The sequence below is a fragment of the Acipenser ruthenus genome, chromosome 22 (assembly GCF_902713425.1).
Source record: "Acipenser ruthenus chromosome 22, fAciRut3.2 maternal haplotype, whole genome shotgun sequence".
Taxonomy (NCBI): domain Eukaryota; kingdom Metazoa; phylum Chordata; class Actinopteri; order Acipenseriformes; family Acipenseridae; genus Acipenser; species Acipenser ruthenus.
This window is the reverse complement of record NC_081210.1, coordinates 26,026,381-26,053,325: the sequence shown is the minus strand read 5'-3', so window position 1 is coordinate 26,053,325 and position 26,945 is coordinate 26,026,381. Positions and strand designations below refer to the sequence as shown.

Genomic DNA, 26,945 nt, shown 5'->3' with positions numbered 1-26,945 from the left:
GAAATACTGTCATTAAAGTAAAAAATAAAACCCGATTTCTGTTGATTACAAAGAAAATGTTGCAGAAACTACATCCCCAAATAGCTGAAAATGGCACTTGGCAACTGAATTAGTGAAATCTGTTAACCAAGATAATCAGCAAGTGTTGTATACAGTTTTATAGAGTCAGTTTAATACAGCGTGTCATAAGATACAAGACATTTTTATTGTAAAATAAACATTTTGGAAAATAGTTCAAAAGTTCAGATAACATCTCTAAAGTAAGGATTTAAAACAAACAAAGTAAAGTATCTTGAAATTGCATGGAATAGGTCTGTATTGCTGTTAAATATACTGTAAACATCTACATGAAAAAAAAAACCATGCCGCCTTCTGCAGTTCAAGACTGGCGATGGCGTGCTTGATACCTCAAGTGGGGATAGTCGCTTTACGGTTTAATTCTGCGCAGTCATCCGTGTAAAAGACAAGTTCCTGTTAAGAAATGGGAAACACAAACCCGTTTGGCATCATCGCTCCACAAACTACATCTCTGACTACATATCTGACATATCTGCATTGAAACAATTCTATTTATTTATTCATCGTATTGTGTTCTTGAAAGCTAAACTTTTTGATTCTGCAATCTTGGGGAATATCAAACAGAGGCAATATTCAGACAAAATATTTTTCCAAAGCTGTTGCTTTTTATTTATAAAATAAATATAAAAAATAGAATATAATAAATGAAATTATATTGTGAAACGGTCCTTTTAAACTGATTATAATGAGAGTAAATTCTTAACATCAATCAATGCCACCAAGGCGGTACATTTATGTGACAGAATGACATTTTAGTGAACAATAACAAACACATACCGCATGACACATCTGTGCCATGATGAGATACAGCCGACGAACCTCTCTGATTTGATCCTGCACATTCTTGTCCTCTGTGCAAATTCGGTCACGCAAGCTCTCAACCAAAGACAGGTAAGAGCGCATTTTTGACATAACACAGGAGTTCTGTGGAGGCAGATTATGTGTGTTTAATGATTCAATAGAAACAAACAGAGAGCACACAGGTAAGGTATCATGGCAGCACATTCAGTACATTACATCTTCATATGGGCACAGAAGCACTTAACACTGCCCCAGCAATAGTTTCTTCTATAGTTTCTTCATGCGTTGGGCGCGCTCTGTTATTTCCTTTCCCAGGTTTAAAACTCTTGTGTAGCAGGTAGGCGGATAGCAAAAGGCGCAAACAGAAATAGACAGAAGCATTGCTATCTGCAGCAAAGCCATGGCTGAGGTTATTCTGTTCAGGCTTAAAACCCCTCAGAAGAAGAGCCTTTATATATATAGTGCCTTGGGATCAAGAGAAGGGTGATGTGTATCCAATCACTGCACTGTATGACTTCAGCACATGTTTTGAATTTGGCTTTTTAAAATTGTGGCATTTCTAAATTGTTTGGACAGGGGACAGAGTGTTACAACTGTAGAATTTCCTGCCGGATTTGTGGGGTTACGTGATTGTAATATGATCACTTAAAAAAAAAAAAAAAAAAAAAAAAAAAAGCCCTTTAAAGTAATGTTTTTTCATGAAGGGGTACGTATTTGTAAACAAGCTATTTCCAATTTGAATGCCACCCTCAGGCCTATTAAAACTATGGACCCAGCACACACACGTTTTCCAAAAAAAATATTTACAGACGCGCTGTCCAACCTGCACGAAAACACGTAAATTCATCCCTTTGAACAAAAAGCCATTTTATAAGAACGATTATACAGTATATTTCACTCCAAAAAACTGCTTTTCATTTTCGCTAAATCCACAGCTAGCATGTAAACGCATCACAGAGTACTCTGAATAAAAACATTTCCTTTACCGTAATATTTAGCCAAACTGTTTATTCAAGCATTACTAACATTTCTCAAATACCAATGAGGGGTCAACAAGCATTGACTGAATCTTATTGAATTAATCAGGTTTCACTAAACTGTAGCTTTATTCACAGCTGTATGGAACACCAAATAAAAGTAATGAGTGGTAAATGTTTACTGTCATCTGAAATTAATTCATTTCGAATTGCCTAATGACATAGCTAAAGCTTCAGATACAGATATGTGTGTGTGTGTGTGTGTGTGTGTGTGTTTGTGTGTGTGTGTGTGTGTGTGTGTGTGTGTGTGTGTTTGTGTGTGTGTGTGTGTGTGTGTGTGTGTGTGTGTGTGTGTGTGTGTGTGTGTTTCCCTTTCTAATGGTGTTTGTAATAATTCTGGTGCTGGGTTTGAATTGTTTTGGGTTCTGTTCCAATGTTCATTTAGTATCAGTTTTCTATAAATCTGCCTTTACCTCACTGAGTTTCTGTTTAACTCGTCTGGATAATCCTGTGAGTCGGGTCTGACCAGCTTTATACAATATAGTCTTTAGGGTATAATAATGCATTAGCCTTTTTTCCCACTAGATGTCACTTTAAACACATCTCAAAGAGTGGAATTAGGCAGGTCTATATTATGCATACTATCAATGCAAATAAATAGTTTGACAATGTACTGCATTTCTAAAATTTTTAAACTTTTAAAAATGTCTAAAACCTTCTTCAGCAGGCAAATCATCTGTGTATCAAATGTAATTATAACAAAGCCTATAGAATGCACAGCCTGTCTCACATAGCGTCTATATATAATTTATCACCACTAGCTACCGCTGGTTTTCCATATTCGTTACTGTAATGTTGTACCGGTATTTATAAGTAAACAAACGCCTTTTCTTTAGTTATTTATAATAATAATAATAATAATAATAATAATAATAATAATAATAATAATAATAATAATAAAACTTGTATCTGTTCAATTCGTAAGGCTTGATATCTTGCAGCCTGCAATATAATAATAATAATAAAAAAAGTCCCAAAGAGTGTCATTACTCAGAGTACAAACTTCATTTTCCTTATAGGAAAAACATATATCTAATAAGCACTTTTTTTCTGATATTTAGATTGCATTGTGAAGCTGATCAAAATCATAGCAAGTCAGGTCAACTCCTACCAGCTGTATAACACGCTTTGGTGTAGGCAGACCTGGACAGATTTTCAAATAAAAATAATCTGCTCTTAACCTCGTAGTAAACTAAAGATTACTTTCTTTGATTTAACGACTATATTGTAAACTGTAATTAGATTCTTTATGACCAAAAACGTCGCTTTCTTTTAATTTTTTAAATATCTAAAATGACATTTTGTTCGCTACATATTTATATGACAACCCCAACACATTAAACTCGTATATTCCACATAGACAAATGTGTTCCTTTAATGTAGGTTACAGCGCCCAGCTCTAGCTTCGTATTAATTAAGTTCATCTATCCGCCTCCCTCTATCCAGCGCCCAGTCAGATGTAAATGTAACTCAGGCGACGATAATGTCTGTGTTGCTCAATCAAGAGAATACATTGCACTGAGCGTTAGCCTTCAGCGACTTTGCCAGTTGCTGATCTTCACACAAATGCACCTGCTCAAGTACAGTTGAACAACTGAATTACAGTGATCTGCAGCCAGCGGTACGCTCTACCTATGATTTCCACTCTACCTATTTTCTCAAAGTGATAATTACAATCCTGACAGAATTGAGCTGTCAAGAATCTTCACGATTTAAAAAGGTGTGTAGCTTCGTGTTTTGGATGTGTCTGTTTTTGTGTGATTTGTGAACATAGATTAACCGTTTTCTACGAAGAAGCTAAATTAATAGCTATTTTAAGTTTAAACAGTTTTGCTTGGACTAAAATATATTAACACAGCAACGCTAAAAATTGGTATGATGCAAAATCAAACAAACAAACAAAATCGTTATAGTTGCTGAATATTGTAGTACATTCAACTGGCGTGAAACGGCGTGTTTTACAATACTTTACACGATAGCTGTATTATTATGAGCTTTCCAATGGCACCTGTAAAACTGAATAAGGTTAATAGTGAATCTGTTTTGGTATTATCTAGAATTCAACCTTCCTGGGTGTTGTTTGTTTGTTTTAAATAATCATAACATTATGTTACTAATTAGTCTTTGAAAAGGACGACTTCTACTGTAGTACAAGTTTTGTTTTTCTGTCTGTCCTATAGGTTTTTCAGAAGACGGATGTCACATCATCGTTTGATGAACACAACTGACTTCAAGTTAATGCAATATGATTTTTAAACTTTGGAGAGGAATCGACCGAGAGAATACTCTGAAGCACTTTTAAAATGGGTGTCAGCCACTCCGTCAAAACTATCGCGTTCGACCAAAATGAGGATGGTAAGCATAAAGATCTTTCCCTAGCTCCAAAAACAACCATGTTACTTGCATCGTCCTGATCTGAAACATACATCCTATAGGTTAGACTTCAGCAAAAATAAACAGAATTTGTTCTATTAAGTATTGAGTTTACACAAACACCTAGGATTCTTTTATAGTATTTGCACTATCCAGCTTTGTTGTTGCCAATTTAATATAAGTTGTAGCTCATGGAAATTGAGAAGGAAATTAGACAAATAAATACATGAATACATAAAATACAAATAAGGATAGACAATAAGTTAGACCTGTTGCTAATTAGACCAGTAATATGAATAATTAATTACTGCATTTCTGGCTCCTTTCTCAGCATGTAGAAAATAAAGTCTGTCCAGACAGTATGCAGTAAAATGCTTTCACTTTTCTAACAGTGTGAAATATACATTGTATTATACTGGCAGGCTTGTTGAAAAGAGGGACACAAACTAAAAATTGCTCACTTGAAAAACTACAAGAATAGGTTTGTACCAATGATATCAGTCGTTACTTTTGATCAAACCTGAAAGAAGATCTTCTAGTGACCTATTGGCCAGTATTGATTACCTTTTTCATTCAACATTTGTCTTGTAAATCTGGAGATTAGAGGCTCAGTGTTTTAAAAAATCTTTACACACATTGACTACAGTGCAGTGGAAATTCATCTTTAAATAACATACTGTATTTGAAAGTGGAACTTGTAAACTGAACATTATGGTTGCTATGTAATTATTCATATTTTCACAATATAATCAAACACACGGCCGCTTGTTAAACACGCTTCGATGAGCCCATTTGTCTTCTATAGTGTAGCCATTGTCCTTCAAGCTTTGTTTTATATAGGGCTGGAGGTGAGGGACTTTTAAAACCCTGCCTTTTATGACGTTTTTCAGCTAGTTGTTTGTATTATTAAAGCGGATGAGTACTGTAGGGCATTTTAATAGAAGACAAAAAAATGCCTTTCTTTATTCCTTGAGGTATGCATTCCATGGTTCTCAATAAGGCTATGTATCTTGTGCACCTATTATTTTCCTGTGATTGTCTAAGATCTTGGCTTTAAGGCTTTTCTCTTCATAAGATCTTTGAAGACCCACAAGTTCTCTCAGATATCTGAGTTCTACAAAAGCACGCTTCCTTTTGGGCCGTTAAGTTAACACATCGACTTCCATCAAACGTCGTTTAGCTTTCAGCTGTCAGATCAGTTGGCTCTAATGTTCCTAAACCTGCTCTCCTTTAGGAGAAAGTCTAGAGATTGATGTCAGTCTTTTGATACACTTTCTGATGCCAAGCCTAGTGCTTCAAGCTTGTTTAGTAGCTGCAATGTGCTGTCCCTGTTCATTCATTTTCTAGCAGCACAGTATAATAGTGAGAATGGTCAAAATCTGTAACAGCATTACATCACTTATTGCCTATTACACAGAACCTCTACAAACCTGCCATACCTTTCATCAGCAGCTGGCAAAGCAGCCATGCTTTAGCGTGCTGTGAAAGATTTACTTACTGAATTACACAGTAGATTGCACGTCTTTATTTTATTGATTCATCAATTGATATCTGATGTTGGATTTCCACAGTTTTGTCGAAGTTTTGATGACCTGTCTATTTGGCAGCTAGATCATTGTCTTTATATAGAAGTAAGTCTAGTGATCTGCCACTTTGTAATAAACTTGAACTGAAGAGTAGCAATTGAAATGACTTGTGAAAGAAAGGGTTATTGCAAAAAGAGAAAAAAAAACTAAGAAGGGCTGCAAACATCATATCAAGGTAAGGGGACAACAATAAAGTAAGAAATTGGAATTTGAATCTCTTACTCTTAAATAATTGTGCAGCATCTTTATTTTGTAGATCTTTGTCATTAACAGATTTTTGTCAGGGACCCACAGGATAGATTAACATGTCTCTCTTTCTTCCTGTTGTATTTCAAGGTTTTTAGACACCCTTCCATCTCTGTTAGTTTAAATCACCTTAGTGTCTAAATATCCTATTCAATGAACACATACCAAAAAGAATAATCATGACTGTCACATACCCAAACATTTCATGAGATTTTATATGGCCTAAAATAAGGTTTCGTAAAGCAGTGTATAAATAGCAGCGCTGGACCATGACCGGGTTTGATGTGTAATAGAGCATATCATTACCTGTCAGTTCCAATACATAGGGTGGAAGGGAGGTTAGTGTCTGCTCTTACTGGAGATCATCGTCTGTATTTATAATGAGCTTTGTGGAGTGAAAGACAGCTAGCAGGTCTTCACAGGGAAGACGAGGTTATTATGTGTTTTACCCTTTCCTTTATGAATGTGATTGTTACTGTGTCCAATGTACAGTCAATTCATTTGATATCCAGACGAAGAGAAAACCTACGAGGGAAAGCCATGAGGGACAGAACCTTATAGGAAATCTACAACACTCTCCAAAGTGTTCTGGAGTTCCATTATTCTTGTTTTCTTAGCAGCATCACAAGCCAGGATCTGTGGTTCAGTCTTGGGTACAGAGTGTTGTTTCTTGTTGTCTAACAATTATAACCATGCTCTTCTTTTCTTTTCTTTTTTATTTCACAGTCAGCTTTGACCATTTTCAAATATTAAGAGCAATTGGGAAAGGAAGCTTTGGAAAGGTGAGATTTCATACAGAATGTTAAAAAGTGTAATAACAAGTATCATAATAAGTATCACTCCCTCACCCTGTATATGCCTAGAGATAGAGAAATATATAATCTAATGGCTTTACTGAATATTGCCATTACCCTTTTTAACAATATAGTCTGTATGGCATTTGGGAAAAGCAAAGAATGCTTCAAGTTGTTCATCTATCTTTGTTTTGTTAGTAAAAGCATTTTGTAAAAGTACAGGTTGCATGGCAACCCGGAACCACGTTGATTCAAGTAGCCTCGTCCTTATCTTGGAATCAGCAATGCAGAAGCCGAATCCACTGAGAAAGTAATAAAGGTTAAGTGCTTATAAGGGTTCGGCCACCACATATAAAAGCATTTTATTCTGCTCAATTCAAAGCAAAACAAGCAGTTCCGTAACACTGTGAAAAGTCTGGCTGCAAATTCAGAGGATCATATGAGGTATCCCAAAGAAAGTGAATGCCAGAGTGTTTCCACTTGCCATGAAGTGAAAAATAGCATGCTTTTAAATGAATGATACAAAACAAATAGCTCGCCATTAATTATAACAGGAAGAGTGGATATTGGATTTTTATAATGATTTGTAGCATTATGTTCTACATTTATATATTCATTTATTTTTGACAGGTCTGCATTGTACAAAAGAAAGACACAAAGAAAATGTATGCCATGAAATACATGAACAAGCAGAAATGTGTGGAGCGCAACGAAGTAAGAAATGTATTTAAAGAGCTGCAGATCATGCAAAGCCTTGAGCATCCCTTCCTGGTAAACGTATGGTAAGTATTTACAAGTATGATTCAAGGTAACAATAAAGCTGCTGGTTTTTTACGCTCCCTCCTCTGTATAAATGTTCTCCATTAAGAACACCTTAAGTTTGTAAAGGACATACACACTGATTATGAGTTAGAAAATACATGTGAGGGTTGGATTTAAATCTAATAGAATACAACAAAAAAGCAGAAACCCCAGTTTTTGTTTTTGCAGGGTGTTTGCAAGCCACATCCCCACACTAAAAATGCCCTTAATTTAAAGGTCTTGTAATTTACAACCTGGATACAATTTCTGAAGCGTTGCAAGAGACAAATACACGATTCAGTGCAATACTAATATAATAGAAGGCAGCAGTAGGAAAAATGCACTAAAAAGGATTCTTTGAAAGGTAGTGATGAAGTGCTCCATCGGGTCTGCTTCCTCGGTTGACTGCATGGGACCCTTGCTGTGCTGTGATCTATTCAGACTTGTTTACCTGCTGTGAGACGGAGAGGAGAGGATTTGAGCCATACTCGCTGACATTAAAACACAAGCTATAATTCACTTGCATTGGCAGCAGCCTGAAGTTTTATTGAAGCTGATAAACAAAGGGTTCCCATGGTGTTTATAATACCTGAGGGAGTCGTCTTGTTTTAATCTTGTATCTGTATGGTAATTGCATGTGAAAAGCGGGTTTTTATTTGGATACTCTGTGGAGTTGAAAGGACTAAACACTTACCTTGTTCTCATTTTACTGGTATTGGCATTTAATGAAGTATCTTCGAAGAGGGGCAATTCATGCTAGTGAAATAACTAACACTTTTTCTCACTTGAGTTCTGTTTTCTGAAAATGAAATTGGATTGTAAAAAACAGCACTCGTCTGTGTTTACATGACTGGAAACAGTTAACCTTATCAAAATACCCTGATAGGGTTTAAACCATGTTTAATATACCAGGTTTAAACAAGGTAGACAAGTAAGTAGACAAAACAAGCTCTTTCAATCCTTAAGATGAAAACAACAAGCGAGGTTCAATAAAAAAAAAAAAAAATCAGATAGAAGCACTGAAGACAGAAGATATTGATAAAGCTGTCGAGGAAAATCCCTTGGGAAGCACAGTGGATGAAAGACGAGAGATTCACGGTACATACAGTATTATGGCATGTAACTATATAACTGGGCCTTTGTGGTATTGGTTCCCTGGAGATATTTCATTAAAATGTATGCCCTGTACTGAACTTGTTGTCTCGGGGGAATATGATAAATGTTTAGCAGGCAGTCTGGCTTTCCCATCTATTGGTAGTTTACCTTGTGTGGTTGCTTGATGAAATTCAGCGGCTTTCTTTTTTCAATAAGTAGATACATGTATAAGGAAGAAGGCTATTTAGTTGAAACAAACTTTTGTTATGAAAAATACACAGCAAAACATTTTGCTGGTTGGGGGGGGTATTTGGAAGGATTGGTCAGCAAATGTAGTTATTAGCTTGATACATACTTTCATCAGTGTTGTGCAGCTGTTGTAAATCAGGGATGCTTTTTAAACAATTATCAGAATGCTTTTTGTAAAAAAAAAAAAAAAAAAAAGTAAAAAAAAGTAAGTAATTGTTTTAAATGGAATTATATTTTAAAATTAAAGCCTCACACTTTTTTTCCCTGTTTTTGTATTCTAAATTCAACCTATTTGTTAATCCAGAATACTGGTAAAAATACCCCCCACCCCCCTAATTATGTAAAGTAACTAAAAAAAAATGTGTATGTGGTAACATTTATTTCCATAAAGGTTTATTCAAGAGAGACAATTGGCAGTGGAGACAGCTGCCTGATTTCCCCAAGCGCTCTGTGACCAAAACATTTTAATTGCCCACAAAAGCTGTCTAATAAGGAGCTGCTTCTTTCTAGCCCTGGTTGTTACCAGCTGTAGGTATTATTACTGGGTGTCAGGTTTTTAATAACACAATTATGAAAGCTTGTCGGGGGTTTAAAAAAACCTGAGAATGTTTCTCTCTGAAATATTAGACGTAAGCATGAATGTGTTCCCAGTATTGTGTATGTGTGGTGAGTGGATAATATATATACTAAGGCAATGCTTTTTGAAAATTACAAAAACAAAGCATTCTGAATTCAAAATAAGGATTCATATTTAGTGCCGAATATAACGTCTCTTAGTTGTTCTATGATAATAGCAATATGCTTCCCAGTGGCTGATGAACGTGAACATGTACAACAATCACGAATATGTTGTGGCCCTGTTTTACTTTCAGTTCCATGCCTGACTGTGCAGCAAGGGTCGCCAAAATAATACATGTAGCAACAAAGCTATCAAATAAGAGGTCTATGCAATTTTGTTCAACAGGACCTGTATCTGTAATAGCGCATGAATTGTAATGCTCATTGAAAGTGTTTGGAACATATTCCAGTTGATTACAGTTAAGTAGAAGAAGCTGCCTTGTTTTTCTTACTTGAATGACTCGGAGGTAGACAATAATTACATGTAAACTGATGTATTTTAGTCTGTAGTAAACAGTGGATATTATTGCACACAATCTGAAGCTGTGTAGGCTTTAGCTTTAAGAATTAAAAATTGAATATTCAGGCTTAGATTACTTCCCACTGTCGATATTGGTGATCTTTTATTGTGCTTTGGACTTTATGAACACAAACTATAGTAATTGCTCTATTACTAGGAAAGTCCCATTAGAAACCAATGAGAATGTATACTAGTTACTATAGTGTATGTAATATGTCGTTGCTATTGATACTGTACAGTACAAGACTTGGGTAGTGAGTTTCATACTAGGTTAAGCTTTCTTCTATGACGTTCCAATCTCTTCCCTGTTACAGCTAAACATACTTCCCAAAAAATATCAATCGGTTTAACCGGATCATGCATATTTCATTGGAGGAACAGGGTTTACTGGCATTGGATTGGAATAAGAAAAGAAAAAAAAAAAACGTTGTGTGCTCGATTCATAATTCATCCAACAGATGGAAGCTGTTTTCTTTCCTTGAGGGCCAGTACAATTAAAATCACTCCTCTTCCTAATTGTTTTTGACAGCCCGTACAACCATGAACATTAAAAATGCTACTGTACGTAGCAGAGAACACACAGTGTAGGCCTGATGTATACAAGCAAAAATCAAGAGGCTCAGCAGTTTGCATGTTCTGGCCAGTATTATTATGAAGCTATAGGCCACGTGGGGGTGACACAAACAAGTCAGTAAAGCCGCCACTAATTTACATGAGGCCCACCACCATGTGTGAACGTGGTTCCTCCTGCACGGTGGGGATGGCACAACCACATAATAAAGCAGACGCACACTCGCCGTTAACATCCTTGTTGTGTTTGCATTATCCTCTGTCGAAAAAGCATGGTCCAATTAGTTCATTGTAAGTGTTAGTGCTCGTAGTTCACTAACCATTTGATATGTGCAGCTGAGCTTCAACAGCCCCTCCAGGGGATATTTATTTTTATTGCATCATTGTGTTTCCATTGGCCTGTTCTGCGCCGGTACCAAAATGCAGCTTGATTAGCCACAGCCTGTGTGGAAAAACCCCAAGAGAATGTATTTCTCTTTTGGATTGTATAGAGTGATCCAGAAGACACCCATTGGTTTACATAAATACAAACAGCTTATGGAATCTGGCATTTTTGTGTAGATACCAGTCAGTGTGGTATTTTATCAGTTTTACGAGCAGTGGCATTACAGATTACTTCACTGATGAAGGCATGCGACAAAACTTTGTCTACTTAGTTTCTTATGAGTTTCAGCTCTTTATTTTCCTCCCTAGTTTAATGGTACGGATGAAATCAAGCTGGCAGGGGTTGGAAAGGTACTGCATTTCATTTCAGTTAACCCTGGGAAAGCTTCAAGTCTTTGTGAAAACACTAATACAATGGCAAATAAAATAAATCAAATTGAAAAACACAAAAAAATAAAAATCAATAAACAAATAAAATATTCAAATTTCATTTTCACATAAAGGATTTTTCAGAGCATCATTTCCCAAAGGGATTTTCATTTCTGCTTGGTCTATTCCTCTTCAGCTCTCATCTGAACTTATCCTCTGAGCCGGGGGGGGGGGGGGGGGGGGGGGGGGGTTATATAAGATGGGATTGATATATCAAATGCACCATTTAAGATTTGATTTGATTCAACGGATTCCTCTTAATGTTTTTTTTTTCTTTTCTTCAAGCCATACTCATTTTTAACACTGATTCAATTTGGGATTAGGAGCTACATAAATCAATTACCTCTTGGAAACCTTAGCTGTATTGACTTGAAACTTCTTCGGTAACAAGGTACAGGTGTAACACTCATCTTGGGGGAAACGTTACCTTGAAATTAACCATCCACGCGCAACATGGGAATTTACCATTGTAAAAAGGGCACAGCGTTTATTAAAAAAACAAACTGAACAATTTAAAAGAATATATTCACCATTCAAAAACAATGTTGAGTCCTTGGTGTACAGTATACAAGGGCAGCATGCATATACACCTCATTTAATACAATCATTATATAGTCTATTAATCTATTTAAATGAGGGAACACAATCATGTAGAAATTTGAAAATAATGTCAACGATCTGCATAATGTTTTAATGCAATGTTAAGGTCTGTAGCAACTTATGAACACAACTAATGGTTCTGAAATGTATATATTTAAAGCATACATCAGTAGCCTATTCAACACTTTCTTGCTTCATGCAAACGTACCCGTTTTTGACAGTGCACCGTTTTCTGACCTGTATGGTTGATGCAATCCACATATTTGCTTATACTGGTGGGGTATATACTGATCAAACCAAGCCGTTAGTTCTATATTTTAAACTTGGTGCAGGATGGATGCATGAGGTTTTGCAGATTGATGACATGCATGTTAAATGTCTGATAGGATATACAATGGCTATCCCTTGTGTGTGTTCCCACAGGTTCTCGTTCCAGGATGAGGAGGACATGTTCATGGTGGTTGATCTGCTGCTGGGAGGAGATCTGAGGTACCACCTGCAGCAGAACGTCCACTTCACAGAGACGACAGTGAGGCTGTATATCTGTGAGCTCGGGCTGGCACTCAGCTATCTACAGAGCAAGCACATCATTCACAGGTGAGCCAGGAGGATTGGTTAGGGAAACTAGACAAAGCTGAGGATTCAAAACCCATTCAGTACCCAATTATTTTTTCTTCGAAAAAATCTGAACACAAGCTTAAGTTTTGCTGTGAACAGAATCAGATTAAGTTATCATAACAATATAGTTAAAGAGAATATTAAAATAACAGGTAGATGCCAGTTAAAAATACTCCCCAAAAATTACAAAGTAGCCTTTTAATGGGTTAAAACAAAATTCTGGTTCTCAGTATTCAAACAGCTTTAAATATAAGTTAAACCACAGTTGGGAGGTGTGTATCTGTCTGGTTAATTGAAATCCAGGAGCAGATGATGTTTATTTGTAAATAAAAAGTAAAGCATGCTATTACATCAGTAACAGAACTGTGCCTCTTCATGGTAAAGCTGGAAAAAAAAGCTTAATTCATTTTTAATTCTTTACATAATCAGCACATTACCCCCAACTGGATACTATCTAGACTTAGAAGAGCAACATTATGGCAAATAATAAGTACAGGGTCTAAATTGAACTTAATTGGTATGCAAATTTAAAAAAATTAGCATACCTACAAATGGAAACTGCACTGCAAATAAAATGGTATTATGACAGAGGTGATTATGAAAAATCAGACCATTCTTGACCCAGTGTGGAACACTGTACAGTAATATGTTTAAAGATACTCTTCCATTAATTCTGCTAATCATGCTTGGCAATATGAATTGTGGTAAGGATATCAGCTGTATATTCATGATGAATTAGACTGTGGATATCAGGCCATTTGTGTGTCAACCATGTGACCTGCAGGTTTAAAACTCCTTGAATACATTCCGTTGTCTTCTAGCTAAAACCTTCATTGTTATTAACACACTTTAAATTGTATTTTTGTCCGGTACATATTGTATTAACTGTTTCACCGACACATTGTTTTAACCACTGGCCCTATCAATGATACAGATACTTTTCACAAGTCCGTTTTACTTCATGAATATAAACTATTCCATCATACCATTTCCATAACATTATGTGCCTTTTCTAAGATTGGGTTCAACTGTTGATTATTCTAATTTAATTTGGTCGGAAGTTCACTGACGATTGACATAAAATAAACAATTAATGCTTCAAAACATCTGGGCGTGAAATCAGGCTTTGGTTGCCTGGTTTGAAAATGAATCATTAAAAAGGCCGCTTTCCATTAGTGTCTCTGTGTGACTGAGAGGAACAATATTTCAGGGCTGTGGGGAGTTGAAAATATTGAGTTGCTCGGAGGGATCATCTGTGACCTGATCATGGGGAAAATGGTTTAATTAGCAAGTAGTATTTTAAAGAATAACTCTTCAGTATTTAAACTGAACACTGTTAAGCATCCTGTGTCGCTAGTGCATTACTGACCAACACCAATTTGGGACATGTATTATTATGTGATCAAATATTCTGACCTGTACATTATTTAGATGTTTTGCTACAGTATAAACTTATTTATTTTGAATTACTATTATATAACTTACCAGTTGTTGTTTTATGTTTGACTGCATTGTAATTCCAAGTGACCTATATATAGAACAATAGGCATATCTGGGTTAATTCATCTTAGACGCTCAATGTAAAAGCTGTTATTATATTGCATAATGCATTCGTTTTACAGTCAGTTGCAATAGAGTAGCAGCATATTGCAGAAGAATTGGCTCATTTTGTTTGTGTTATCTACTGTAACTGTTGTTCTTGCCGCTCGTGTACCTTGGCTGTGGGAATAGGAACAGGGGAGGAATTCAATAATGTGAGGCACATGTTAAATCTGCACCATGATCATACTTAAAATGTATACTGGAATATGATGCTGCCCTCATGCCTAAAAACCAAACAGAAATACCCAGAACACGCACTGATTCCGTTTTTTAATTAAACAAAACCTGTTATAAAATGTTTTTTGTCAACATTGCAGTTTTTAAGACAGGTCCTTACTGTAAAAACTACTACTAAAAACACTGGCCTTAATTTGGTTAATCATATTAGCAGCATCTCTGTCTTGGTTAGACTGTCTGCATACATCACACAGTCTTCAGTGCCCATCACTTCAGTATTATTTGGAGGTGTCTTATCTTAAGGACAGGTGTGCTGCAGCATTTGAATTTAATCTAACCTGTATTTGGCTATGCACAAAAAAGGCTATTGTATCTTTAGAACCATTGTTATCATCTGACCCCCCCCCCTTTCCATAATGATGCCTGTATGATTTGGTTACACAGAGCTCTTCTCAGTTACATGGTTCCTTCTAATAAGTGATGTAATTAGGCCATTAGACCCAGGTAATAGCTTGTCAGACCAGTCAAGCGTAACACAAGCCAGTCAGATCAATTGCACCTTTTTCTGTTTGCCCTGGAATGGATAATGAGATCTGGCTGTTTCATATATAAAAATGAGTATAATGAGAAAAGCTGTGGAGTACCAGTGATGCTTCTTCATTCTCTGGCTTTTACATGCTACAGATGAGACTATATTGGATTGCCCCTTTTAACTGCCTGAAGAAACTATCATTCTGTTCCCCTGTCAAGTCAAATTACCATTTATAAAAAATAAAAAAAAATAAACTATATTTAGCTTCTTTTTTTTTTTTTTGCACTTATGTTTTCTTGAATAATTGTTGGGTACATATTAGCAATACTCTTAATACAAAAAAAAAATAAAAATAAATAAACAGCACACTTTTATAGCAGACTCTGTAAACAGCCAACGTCAGAGCATTCAAAACAAAAGGACAAACCCTTATATTGTATAGCACATGCACGTTTAATTATGTAGTAAATTATACATCATGAGGATAATACAAAAAGTAAGTAACAAACAAGATCACAGGCACACACACACACACACACACCAATATTATTTCAATATTAAGGCTGAAGCAAAGGGTTTGTGACTGAGCTGAGACACTTAGGGTCTCTTGGTCGTAGTCCATTCTTTAGCCAGCAGATCACAGTGCTGCGTCATCACATTATAAACATGATTGAATTGTCTGCTCATTAGATTATGAGGTTGAAATAACATCTGTGCAAATGTCAAGATTCCAAACAAGTTATTGGATTCAACCCAAGCTTTTTGGGTGAAGCCTGTGGTAAAGTGTAATACACTAAAACCACAATCTTGCTACGACGCGGAAAACCTCAAGCAAAAATATTGAAATCTGCCCAAAAGATACTCCACGAGCCTGCGATCCACCATCTGTTTCACGTTAATCTGTTTGTTCGTCTCTAATGATGAACATGAAATGTATCATGCCTGCCATGTTAATAACGAGGTGCAGAGAATACTTGAGTGGTTGTTATTGTCTGAACACATTAAATATCACTATGACTGTGTGGCAGAGAGGTGCGGGATTGTCATTGTAATTGTTGGATTACTATATGAAGACGATCTGGAACCGTTTCATTGCTCTGGAACTCTCAGACTGTTCAAACGACCTCATGCCCTTTAATACGAACATGTTTTCCCTTATGCCACTCTTGAAGGAAATGTCAATTAATTAAACGCAACAATTGTGACCTTTTGTGCCTCGATCTGGCCCCTGCTCTCTGAAGAAAATGCTCTGAGCTCAGCAAGGGACCCAGTCTGTTTAATCATTTCGCTTTGGGTGTATGAATTATAGATGCCTGCTCCATTAACAACATAACTAATAAGCACTTCATATTGTCCTTTCAATAGACGTTGCTAAGGTAGGTATTTGCTAAAGGACTCTGAAGTTCACTTTTAATGATCGGTATCTTGCCTTTTCTTTTTTCTTTTGACGATTTCATGATGGCTATTAATCTCAATGGTCTCGGGTTAATTTTGGAATAGCAAGTAATGCTGTGTCTTATACCCTATTCACACTACCTAAATAATTCACAAAGAAAGTAACGGCAATCGTGTTATTAAGGTGCTGTAGATTGGTTATTACTGCTATAATTTGTTTAAGCATGTTCTTTTTGGAGCACTATTCCTATTGAGCCCAAAATCAACAGTTATTGTAAAAGCTTGCTTGGAATTAGAAACTCTTGCTCAGGATGGGGCACTTAGTTGGTCATGTTTAATCTTAGAAAGCGTGGATACTGTTTGTCTGTTTACAGACCTGCCAGCTTGCTTTAGTATCAATAGACCTGCCTGTAAAGGGATGGGAGGACACACTAATTGTGCCGTATTACCCGACAGGGGAAACTAAGAATTATGAATTGTTTTTTGCAGCAATGCAGCCTCTAATTGTGGTAATTATGGAGGCTGTTACTGCAATTATATATGAATACAGAGATTGCATTTTTATTTTACCCAGTGGTTGCATAAGCATCTTCCTGTCAGCTTCTGTTGGTTATCAGAGATTTCTCTCTGCCCTTCACTCTCATTGGGATTCCAACACCTAAAATAATATTGTGCGGTTTGGATGAAGAAACGGAACTGACTTTTTAAATTGAAAAGCAGGACATAAAAAACAAGGAAGGACTGAAGAGGGTGTCACGCAGTAGCTATAAGCACTTCACACACTCAGAAGACTGCTGTCTCCTTGTACGCTTGATAGCTTTAAGAAGGAGCTCACTGTAAAGAATAAGAATATACCAAGAGAATGTTAGAAAGGATTTCATCTGAACATATGGATATCAGGCAGCCCCCATTAAATGCAGTCTTATTAGCTATATCTAGCCTGGAAAACATCAAATCCCATTATTAAGATCGAAGTGGCGCTCTTGAACAAATGATATACAGGCTATGAACCAGAGCAGAATTAACTGGATACCTCATTTAGCCCACAATGTGTCCTGTAATACAGTCTGAATCACTGCAGAGTAGTGGGTGATCCAGACACATTCACAGCTTACCTACCCCAGGATCTTATAAACTCCGACACCACATCCCTAAATAAACTGCCTGCTTCAGGGCTACTTGCTTATGCATGTCGCAGCTTAAAGAAATGTTTAAAAAGCAGCTACTGCATACAGGCCTAATGTAAAATAACATGTTATATCATTTTTTCTGAAAGACTTGAAATGTATAAAGCCCTATAGCTTAGCTGATTAATCCTTGTGAAGTAGCGACCACTAAAAAAGTATCCTGCTCAACCTTTTGCACACATACACAGGTGCTATTTATCAATTTACTGATTGATGATTCATTTAGCCAAACAGTTCTATGAGAATCAATACAACATTGCTGAAACAGTTTTTTGTAATCATTACTGTTAACTCCAGCAGATGCTAAAGGTCTTCCTTTTACTAAAAACATTTCAAAACTTTTTTGAACATTTTACATCTTTTTACACGTAGCGAAAAATTACAGTTTACTGGAAATTAGCCAAATAATCAATTTGATGTAACAGTGGGATACCATGCTAAGGTGCTGGAATCGCAATATAGATGCAGGAATGCTACTTCAATTTAAAATGTATATAAGTTAATATAAGAAGTGTTTTGTTTTTCTTGTAGGGATATTAAACCGGACAACATTCTTCTTGATGAGCAAGGTAAGTGTGGAGAGAGACTTCAGCCTTTCATGTGATGAAGAACAATGTTCAACATTTCTATATTAGAGCGCAACTACTGTATTATATATATATATATATATATATATATATATATATATATATATATATATATATATAATTAGAAAAAAAAAGAAAAAAATGGTGAGATGTTAGGCTTTTATTTTGATGGCTTAGCAGGTTTAGTGGTGTATTGTAAACTTATAAACTGGAGTAAAAAGCTTTGATAAAATGAACTCTCCACCACAAAAGATGCATATCTGTCTGCAGTGTGCCTCATATTACCATGGAGTTCAGCCTGTCAGATGAATGTGAATAACATTAGTACTCTGCCAGGGACCTTCTGATGTTGTCAGGGTAACAGAGAAAGTCTCTCTGTGAATAATATAAAATCAGCAATCCTACCTGAACATGCAAATTGCACTTCTCCCAACTCTGAGTGTTAATATGGCATGAAATCATTTCTTTAAATTACAAATAATGGCTCTTGAAAAAGATCCTTTCGTATGTACAGTGAATTGAATAACGGGTACGGACAGTGTATGGTGGTGATGCATAAGAAATCAGGAATTCATGAGAACTGGCATTAGAGGTCACATCACTCCAGGTTTACCTTTGTTGACTTCAGCGTAAAGAGTAAAGCAAAGACGTAGTAAAGCATAGTAAAAACACAATATACTATAGTAAAACGTGGTAAACCAAAACTATAGTGCCAATTCATTAATAAAGTTCTGTATGTCTAGAAAATGTCAACAGCTTGCAAGTTAATGACTAGAAAAGACAGAAAGTTGGCATGAATATTAGGAGACATTTGACTAGTTTCTTTTGGTACTCAAACGTCAGGAAGGAGCTAATTATAGAGACAGGTAGCTCTGGGCTCTTTACATACACATGACATTTACTATAGCTGACAAGCCTGTGTTTAATACCAGTCCAGTCTTCAACAGCACAGACATTGTTGATGGATGGTTTTATCTGAAGTTGATGTACTGTGGGTACAAAGAGAACATTGTCACATTTCTAGGATGATCTATTGAAGAGATGGTTTCACTGCCATTTATTTGTAATAAAGAAAAGTCAACACTAACATCCAATACGGGAGATCAAAATGGCAATAAAAAGATGTCCTGTGTTTGCGATTGCAGTAGGTCATGGAAATTTATACTCTTTCATGATATTGACCGCTGCTACTGTATCTCTTATAATGGTTTTTGTAGGGTAGTGGGTAACGCTTTAGTGTAAGGATCCATGTTATTTAACCAATATTGCTTCTACAGTATGCATTATAAAGGGTGTTTTACTCCAGTTTACAGTATATGATGGTTATTACTAAAATATAGTGACACGAGAGCATTTACCTACTACATTGTAAGACATTTTACAATTACTTTATAACATAATATATGTGTCATTAAATTGTAATCCAGTTAAAACAGTTAATATTGTAAGAAACACATAAGCCTAAAGGTTTAACTCAGTGTTACTTTCAGGAGTCAAAATAGAATTTCTTTGTTGCTTCTCACATTATGATTCCTGCCCTGAACAAGCAACATGAGAATACAATGCACAGTGATTGTTTGTATATGGCTTACGAACAGAATGCCATCTGTCCTGTATGAATAAACAGTGACTACATTCTCTTCCAGTCCCATAACTGTGGTCAATTTCACAATAACATTTATTCTTTCAAAGCTTACCTTTTAGAAAACAGAGTCAGTCTTTGTGAAAGTATGTTAGCTGGGTGTTTACTTAATATTAAATTGTATCAGCTCAAACTCATACTGAACATAGCTTTTCTTATTGAGATTAGGGAATGAAGTGTGAAGACCTGTTTGTCACATGCTTCAAATCATTTATTACATTAAATAATCATTTTAGTGTATATATATGTGTGTGTGTGTGTGTGTGTGTGTTGAATTTAACATTTGGTATTTCAAACTCATTTGACAAGCTGAGAATAGGTGATAATGGGATAATACTTCTTGCTAATATTCCAGACTGAAACAATGAACATACCTGCGAGACACTGCACCTCTAAGAATATTGACAAGTTTATGTGCTGTTTTAATCAGAACATTAAATCAGCTGCTTTAGCTGTTCTTTTTCTATGACCTTTCTTGACCTGGGATTAAGAGACAGACTTTTACCTGGGCCTCTATCAGAGCATACCGTAGTTTTTTGTTTTTTTTTGGTCAAGCAGAAAAGTCATACTCCTGCTGGCTGCATGATCATTATCTGTATCTATGACACGTTTTTCTTTGAATTTTCAACAGGCCATGTACACATCACAGACTTCAATATTGCTGCACAAGTGAAGGAAGAAATGCGAGCTACTTCTGTTGCTGGTACCAAGCCATACATGGGTATATATTAATAGTTGTTTCTGAATTGAGTGTACTTATGGTTGTGATTTATTACATTTTCAAAATGTACAATTACAGAGGATGCTGCTGAAGTGAGGTGGTATAAAAAAAATCACTAGGATTTTGAACTGTAAGTGGAAACTCTCTAGACAAAATCTGTTTTTAAGTATGCAAACTTATTGTTTTAGCAGAAACAATAATAGACAAAAGATCACATGTATAATAACAGTCCATGTCCATTACAACACTGTTTTTTTTTTTTTTTCTTATATAAAGGTTGTGCAATTAGTAACATTTGAAATGAATTATTGCACAGCTGGTAAATTAAAGGACACATCTAAAACAGTGTAAATGAATCCCATAAAAGGTAACATTTTTGTGAAGGTTTTCAGAGTAGTATTTTTAATCTGCACGTTGTCAATATGATTATTTTCTTTGAACACATTCTCTATATCTCTTCATAAGCTTCTGTAGCTGATTCATTTGTAATCCATGCAATACAAACCTTTAAACTTTTCAAGGCACAGTACTTACCTTGGGAGGGTCAAAGTACTGTTCTAGATTGTATGACCTCATTCTGCCTTCTTCAACTGCTAATTAGGACAGACACAATCCAGCTGAAAGAGGTTTCTATGTAATTACAGAGTGGGTAACGCATGTGGAGATCAGGATTTTTTTTACAGTTCTTTGCAATCAAACACAACCCAACCAAGGTATAAAATATGTTGTCATATTAAAGTTTATGCTGGAACCCCCCAGTCGGTAATATGTCTAATTCGACATGACTGATATCTCTTTAAAGTGGAGCTGATTGAGAGGAAGAGGCAGTGAACAAAGATAATAGCATTCTGATAGCATTTGAAGAGTGCAGGGGGGTAAAACAGCATGGTGCTCAGCATCAGAATAGCAGCTCAGTTAATTGACACATATGGTGTTAACAGCATAAGATCTACATTTTAATTCAACCAACGGAAGTGAAAAAATGATGTGAGGCTTACAGTAAGAGCATAATTACTCATGCACGTGTAACTACTAAATGTATTTATCTGGAAGTTTGGAGAGTTCCACGCAAGGACCTCAGTAACTCAGCTACCAAAAATGGGCTGTGTTACCAGTATGATCGGGTATCTTGAGATGTCATTGATGTGTAAAAGTTGTGATGACTGAATAATTAATGGATGCTTTCACATTTTTTTTTTTATTTTGTTTTAGCTCCAGAAATGTTCCAGCCATTCGTTGGGGGTTGTGCCAGTTACTCCTTTGCTGTGGACTGGTGGTCTTTAGGAATCACTGCCTATGAGCTACTGAAGGGACAGGTGGGAGAGGGGTTTTATGTTATTACACACAGGAGACTGTGTGGTCCAGTGGTTAAAGAAAAGGGCTTGTAACCAGGAGGTCCCCGGTTCAAATCCCACCTCAGCCACTGACTCACTGTGTGACCCTGAGCAAGTCACTTAACCTCCTTGTGCTCCGTCTTTCGGGTGAGACGTAATTGTAAGTGACTCTGCAGCTGATGCATAGTTCACACACCCTAGTCTCTGTAAGTCGCCTTGGATAAAGGCGTCTGCTAAATAAACAAATAATAATAATAATAATAATAATTACTCTGACTCACACCACCGCTGTTTGGAAATATATCTTTAATGACAATCTCATTCTAGTCTGACTCTGTACACACTGGAAATGGTAATAATGGTGTCAATTCAAGCAAGGTCGGGATATTGGCAAGCTCACTCTCTATCGCCTGAGGTTTGAATGCCTGGTATTCTGGTATCTCCCATTGGGCAAATTTATCAAGACTTGATGCATATTGGATTAAGTGTCAATCACTGTCATCCAAGCATATCTCATCCAGATGGTGAGGAATGACAGTGCTTGTTCTAAAATAGCACAATACATTTATTGAAAGTAATCAATCTTTCAAGAACAAAGAAGCAGGATTCAAACTCCAAAACTGTGTCTTTTTAACCTTCTCTCTCTCTCTCTCTCTCTCTCTCTCTCTCTCTCTCTCTCTCTCTCTCTCTCTGTATATATATATATATGTATATATATTTTTTTTACAGAGACCATATCACTTCCGTTCAAGCACATCAGTCACTGACATCATTAATTTGTTTTGCACTGCCAATGTCAACTACCCTTCAACTTGGTCTGGTGGCATGGCATCTCTTCTAAGGAAGGTATATATACGCTGTAGCTATACTTTATAAAAACTGTGGCTCTGTCATCATTTAGTTTTAATCCAGGCCTGTGTACACCATATACAGTATATAGAAGATGAACTACCACAGAATGTCATGAAAGAGAGGGAGTTACCATGGAAACAGTAATCTTCTATTATGCTACAGTAAATGGGAGCATTTTCTTAAGGTGGTGGGAAAATGGAGCCTCATTTAGTTTCATCTTGAGGATGTCCAGTACAGTACAGTTAACATATACGGCTGTACCACTGAGCTCCTTTACTTGATAGAAAAGGCAATGCAGTGTTTTCCTTGTTTTTTTGACAACTTAAAGAAATGCTTCATAACAGACTAGAATAGTGTGCTGTATATAGGCTTGGGTTGTTTGGTGGGTCTGTCCTAACGCATTCTATTGTTAGTTCACATCCTGTAAATAATGTATTCCTTGCCGTGCTCAGCTGCTTTCAGTAAAGGCTGAGAATCGTCTTTCGTGCCTCTCGGACCTCCAGGGATTATGCTACTTGTCTGATGTGAACTGGGAGGCAGTGCTGGCGAAAAATGTACCGCCTGGATTCACTCCCAATGCAAGTTAACCTATTTTTTTTATTTAAACTGTTAGCATAATTGATGATAATTGTATCAAGTCTTATACAGCCTAATGCGTTCAAATAACATTTCTCCTGTTACGTCTGTATTAGAACCAAAAGCAACACACACACACCATTTATCATACTTCTGGCAGAGTTAACGTACTTATGTTGGGTACATTTAATAATAATAATAATAATAATAATAATAATAATAATAATAATAATAATATTTATTTATTTTATATAGCGCCTTTCATTAAAAGAAGTCCCAAAGTGCTTTACATAAAAAATACATAAAATACATAAAACAATACAACAGAAACTATACAGTGCAGTAAGCCAATGTATAAAAATGAAAATGTCTGATTTTACTTAGGGCTGTGTGGTGTGTATAGTGTAGACCCTGTATAAAATGTACAGAATTTGTCTACATTTATACATATTTTTATATGCAGTGTAATATATAACATATATGAAATATATGCAGTCTAATTATTAAATAAACCATACTGTAAAAATATGAATATGTAAATGTTAATGGTTCCCAATGCATGCATGGACACAGTACCCCCATTGTGTAACATCTAGCTTGTTCAAGTACTGGTCACCTATATGTTTTCCATATTGGGGATATATTTTTTGTATTAGTTTCTATTCTTTTACTCGTATTTGTTTACTGTACCACAGAAAGGCCGGCTGAACTGTGACCCGACCTTTGAACTGGAGGAAATGATTCTGGAATCCAAGCCCCTCCACAAGAAAAAGAAACGACTGGCTAAAAAATTAAAAGAAAACGGAGCCGACAACTCCCCTCAGGTGCGAACAAGAAACCAAGCATTGCTTCCAATGGCTGTTTATCAACGTGCCTGCATGAAATTGCAGCGCTTAATTCAATTAGTTTGCATTTTGTAGAATAGTAACGAATAACTATGGAATCTGGACACCCAGAATCCTATATTATGCTATTTTATTTTTAATCAATAAGACAAATAACGAGGGTAAGGTAACCTTCCTAATATCAATGTTGGTGTTGGTGAGACACTAAAAGGTAAATGGCACACAGTGAAGCTCTGATTATGATTAAAAAAAAAATGCATATTCAACAATTACATTAATGAGGCACTGGAGTGAGTATTTATTATTATTATTATTATTATTATTATTTATTTCTTAGCAGACGCCCTTATCCAGGGCGACTTACAATCGTAAGCAAATACATTTCAAGTGTTACAATACAAGTAGTTTAATTAAAGTAATTTTCAGTCTTAGAAATTTGTCACATTCAGACTCTTCATTTACTGGTCCCTGGCAGACTAGCATTGAACCGCAGAAGACCTGTTTCAAATGGATGTAATGTATTACAGCTCATATGTCTACAAGCAAAAAAAATTTAAAAGCCAATATATGTTTTTATACTATGCATGCCTTTATATTCTGTTAATCTTGTTAAGAAAACTATACTATTTATTTTTTTATTATTATCAGTTGTGTTGCTGTAACTCCATTGAACATTGAAAATAAAAGGAAACCAAACTGTCAAAAACATAACATGTTAGTTTTGCCTATTTTCTAGTGAGAAAATTCCAAGGCTGAAATTGTGACCACTGATTCAGGTCAAACTCTATGCTGCAGTGCTGCCGCCTAGTGGAGGAAAGTTCCACTAGTTTTAATGTATTTTACAGAAATGTTAGTTCTTGAAACCATGGAAAGTGACAGCGAAAGAGAAACACAGTATCTATTTGCAAAACAGTGAAACTTCCTGCAGCAGCGTCCACATGAACCACATCCCAGACTGGATGCATATAGGAGAACAAAACACTGATTGAAAAGTACAGTGCTTCACATATGTACAGCACACATACATGTCCCTTTTAAAAATTCAGAGCCCACAGCAGCCAATGAACACCATGCAGGCAAGCACTGCTTTGGAGCTCTTTTATGGACAACTCGAGATAACCTTATGCTAAGAGTTTTTATTTTCTTTATGTCCCTAATAATATTGACAATTCCAGGTTGAGACGATGCTGCAGGCTATCAACGTGTAACAATTTGAGCTTGTATAACAAGGACAGACACTCGCAGGCAGTGCAGGCCTATTTTATAAGTGGTGTCTGTCTTTAACACATCTTAGAAAATGAGAATAATTGTTAGTTGTTTTACTAATTAAATATTGAAAGTTTAAGAATCCTGCAATTTCTGATTCTGTAATAATTCTGCCCAATGCCTCCCTGATAACCTTGTGTGTATTACAGGCAAATCTAATTATTAATACTCTGCATATTTCTGTGTTTTTTTGTATATATTGGTTTGGAAACTGAAGACTGGACAGTTGCAGAAGCGTCTGGAGTGTGTTCAAAGGGAATTCACAGTCTTCAACCGAGAAAAGTAAGTAATTCCTCTCCTAAACGACCACTTTATCATGTGCTGGATCAGCTGGTTTGTTGTGCTTGGAGATGGGAGGTTTGTTTCCAGTTTTACCTCGCTGCTTGCTTGCTAAATATCTTGGGACACTAAATAATTATGTCAGACCCCTTAGTTACTGAATATCATGGTACATTGTACCCCCTCTTGAAAAAAGATATCGACTAAGTGGCACAATTTGAGAAGTGTACCTAAATACTGAGTTGTAGCCGTTCTTAAGAAAGGTAAATGTATTTCTTTCTTGTGTGTGTTTCAAAAGGGTTAGGAAAGTGCAAGAGGAAGCACAACAAAACATTACCACTGAAAAAGACAAGTGTGAAGAAATCGAAGATGGACAGAATAATAATACAGCTCAGTTCACCTACATATCCGGGTAATATCATTTAAGCACCCTTTATTTCTGCAGCTTGTAATAGTAAACTCCTCCATGGGTAAAGAGACATTCTTACCCCGCAGGAACTGAAGGCATAGAGCCGGCATGTCTGTGTCTGTCTGTTGTGTGCATTTTTAGCTGCCGGTATCTTTGTATGTGATGTAACCATGCTGGCAGGCATGGACTGAATGTTCCTTGTCTTCACCTAAGAGCAATAATAGCTGTGAACCAGATCATAAAAAATCCATGTGTTATGAATATTCACATTGTCTACGTCAAATTTGAAAGCAATATTTGGTTTCTAGGGCCTGCCATGACATGAGAGTTTAAAAAATGTGCTTCTTGTTTAATTACTATTGGGTTTGCAGGGTTTGTATACAGATATTTGTACCTCTGAAATGCGGTTTTAATTATTAGTAACCATGTTAAGCTGCTATGTTTTGTATTTATTCAGCTAGGAATTTGTAATAATACTGGAAACAGTCAAATAATGTAGCAGTCTACTGTGAGCACTATTTAATAAATAATTACAAAAAATGTTTGAAATCATGATCACTAGCATATCTTTTATGTGAAGGTTGACTGATGCATTGAATAAACACATGGTAGTAAATTATTAATTTGTACAAACAGAGCCAGAGCAGCCTTGGGTTTGGTCTTTATTTATTTAGTAAAAGTGTGTATTTTTCCATTTTTCCATTTGCTAACATTTTCCTGTTACAGATTTTCTATAGAGCTA

The 26,945-nt window shown here is 36.0% G+C and overlaps 1 protein-coding gene across 2 annotated transcripts; it reads left to right on the top strand.

Moving 5' to 3' along the window:
- The first annotated feature begins 867 nt into the window (after positions 1-867).
- On the top strand, positions 868-26,752 carry LOC117431765 (serine/threonine-protein kinase 32A-like). 2 transcript variants are annotated; one of them, XM_058996257.1, is made up of 13 exons: positions 868-969; positions 4,097-4,271; positions 6,848-6,903; positions 7,546-7,697; positions 12,605-12,778; positions 18,224-18,261; positions 20,553-20,642; positions 21,855-21,958; positions 22,706-22,822; positions 23,281-23,406; positions 24,100-24,228; positions 25,733-25,797; positions 26,093-26,752. In XM_058996257.1, the coding sequence occupies exons 2-13, from the start codon at positions 4,220-4,222 to the stop codon at positions 26,208-26,210; spliced, it is 1,221 nt and encodes a 406-aa protein (XP_058852240.1). In that variant the 5' UTR covers positions 868-969; positions 4,097-4,219; the 3' UTR covers positions 26,211-26,752. The 2 variants fall into 2 exon arrangements, with proteins under 2 accessions (XP_058852240.1, XP_058852239.1); XM_058996256.1 differs by lacking the exon at positions 868-969 and adding an exon at positions 3,390-3,636.
- Positions 26,753-26,945: the final 193 nt, after the last annotated feature.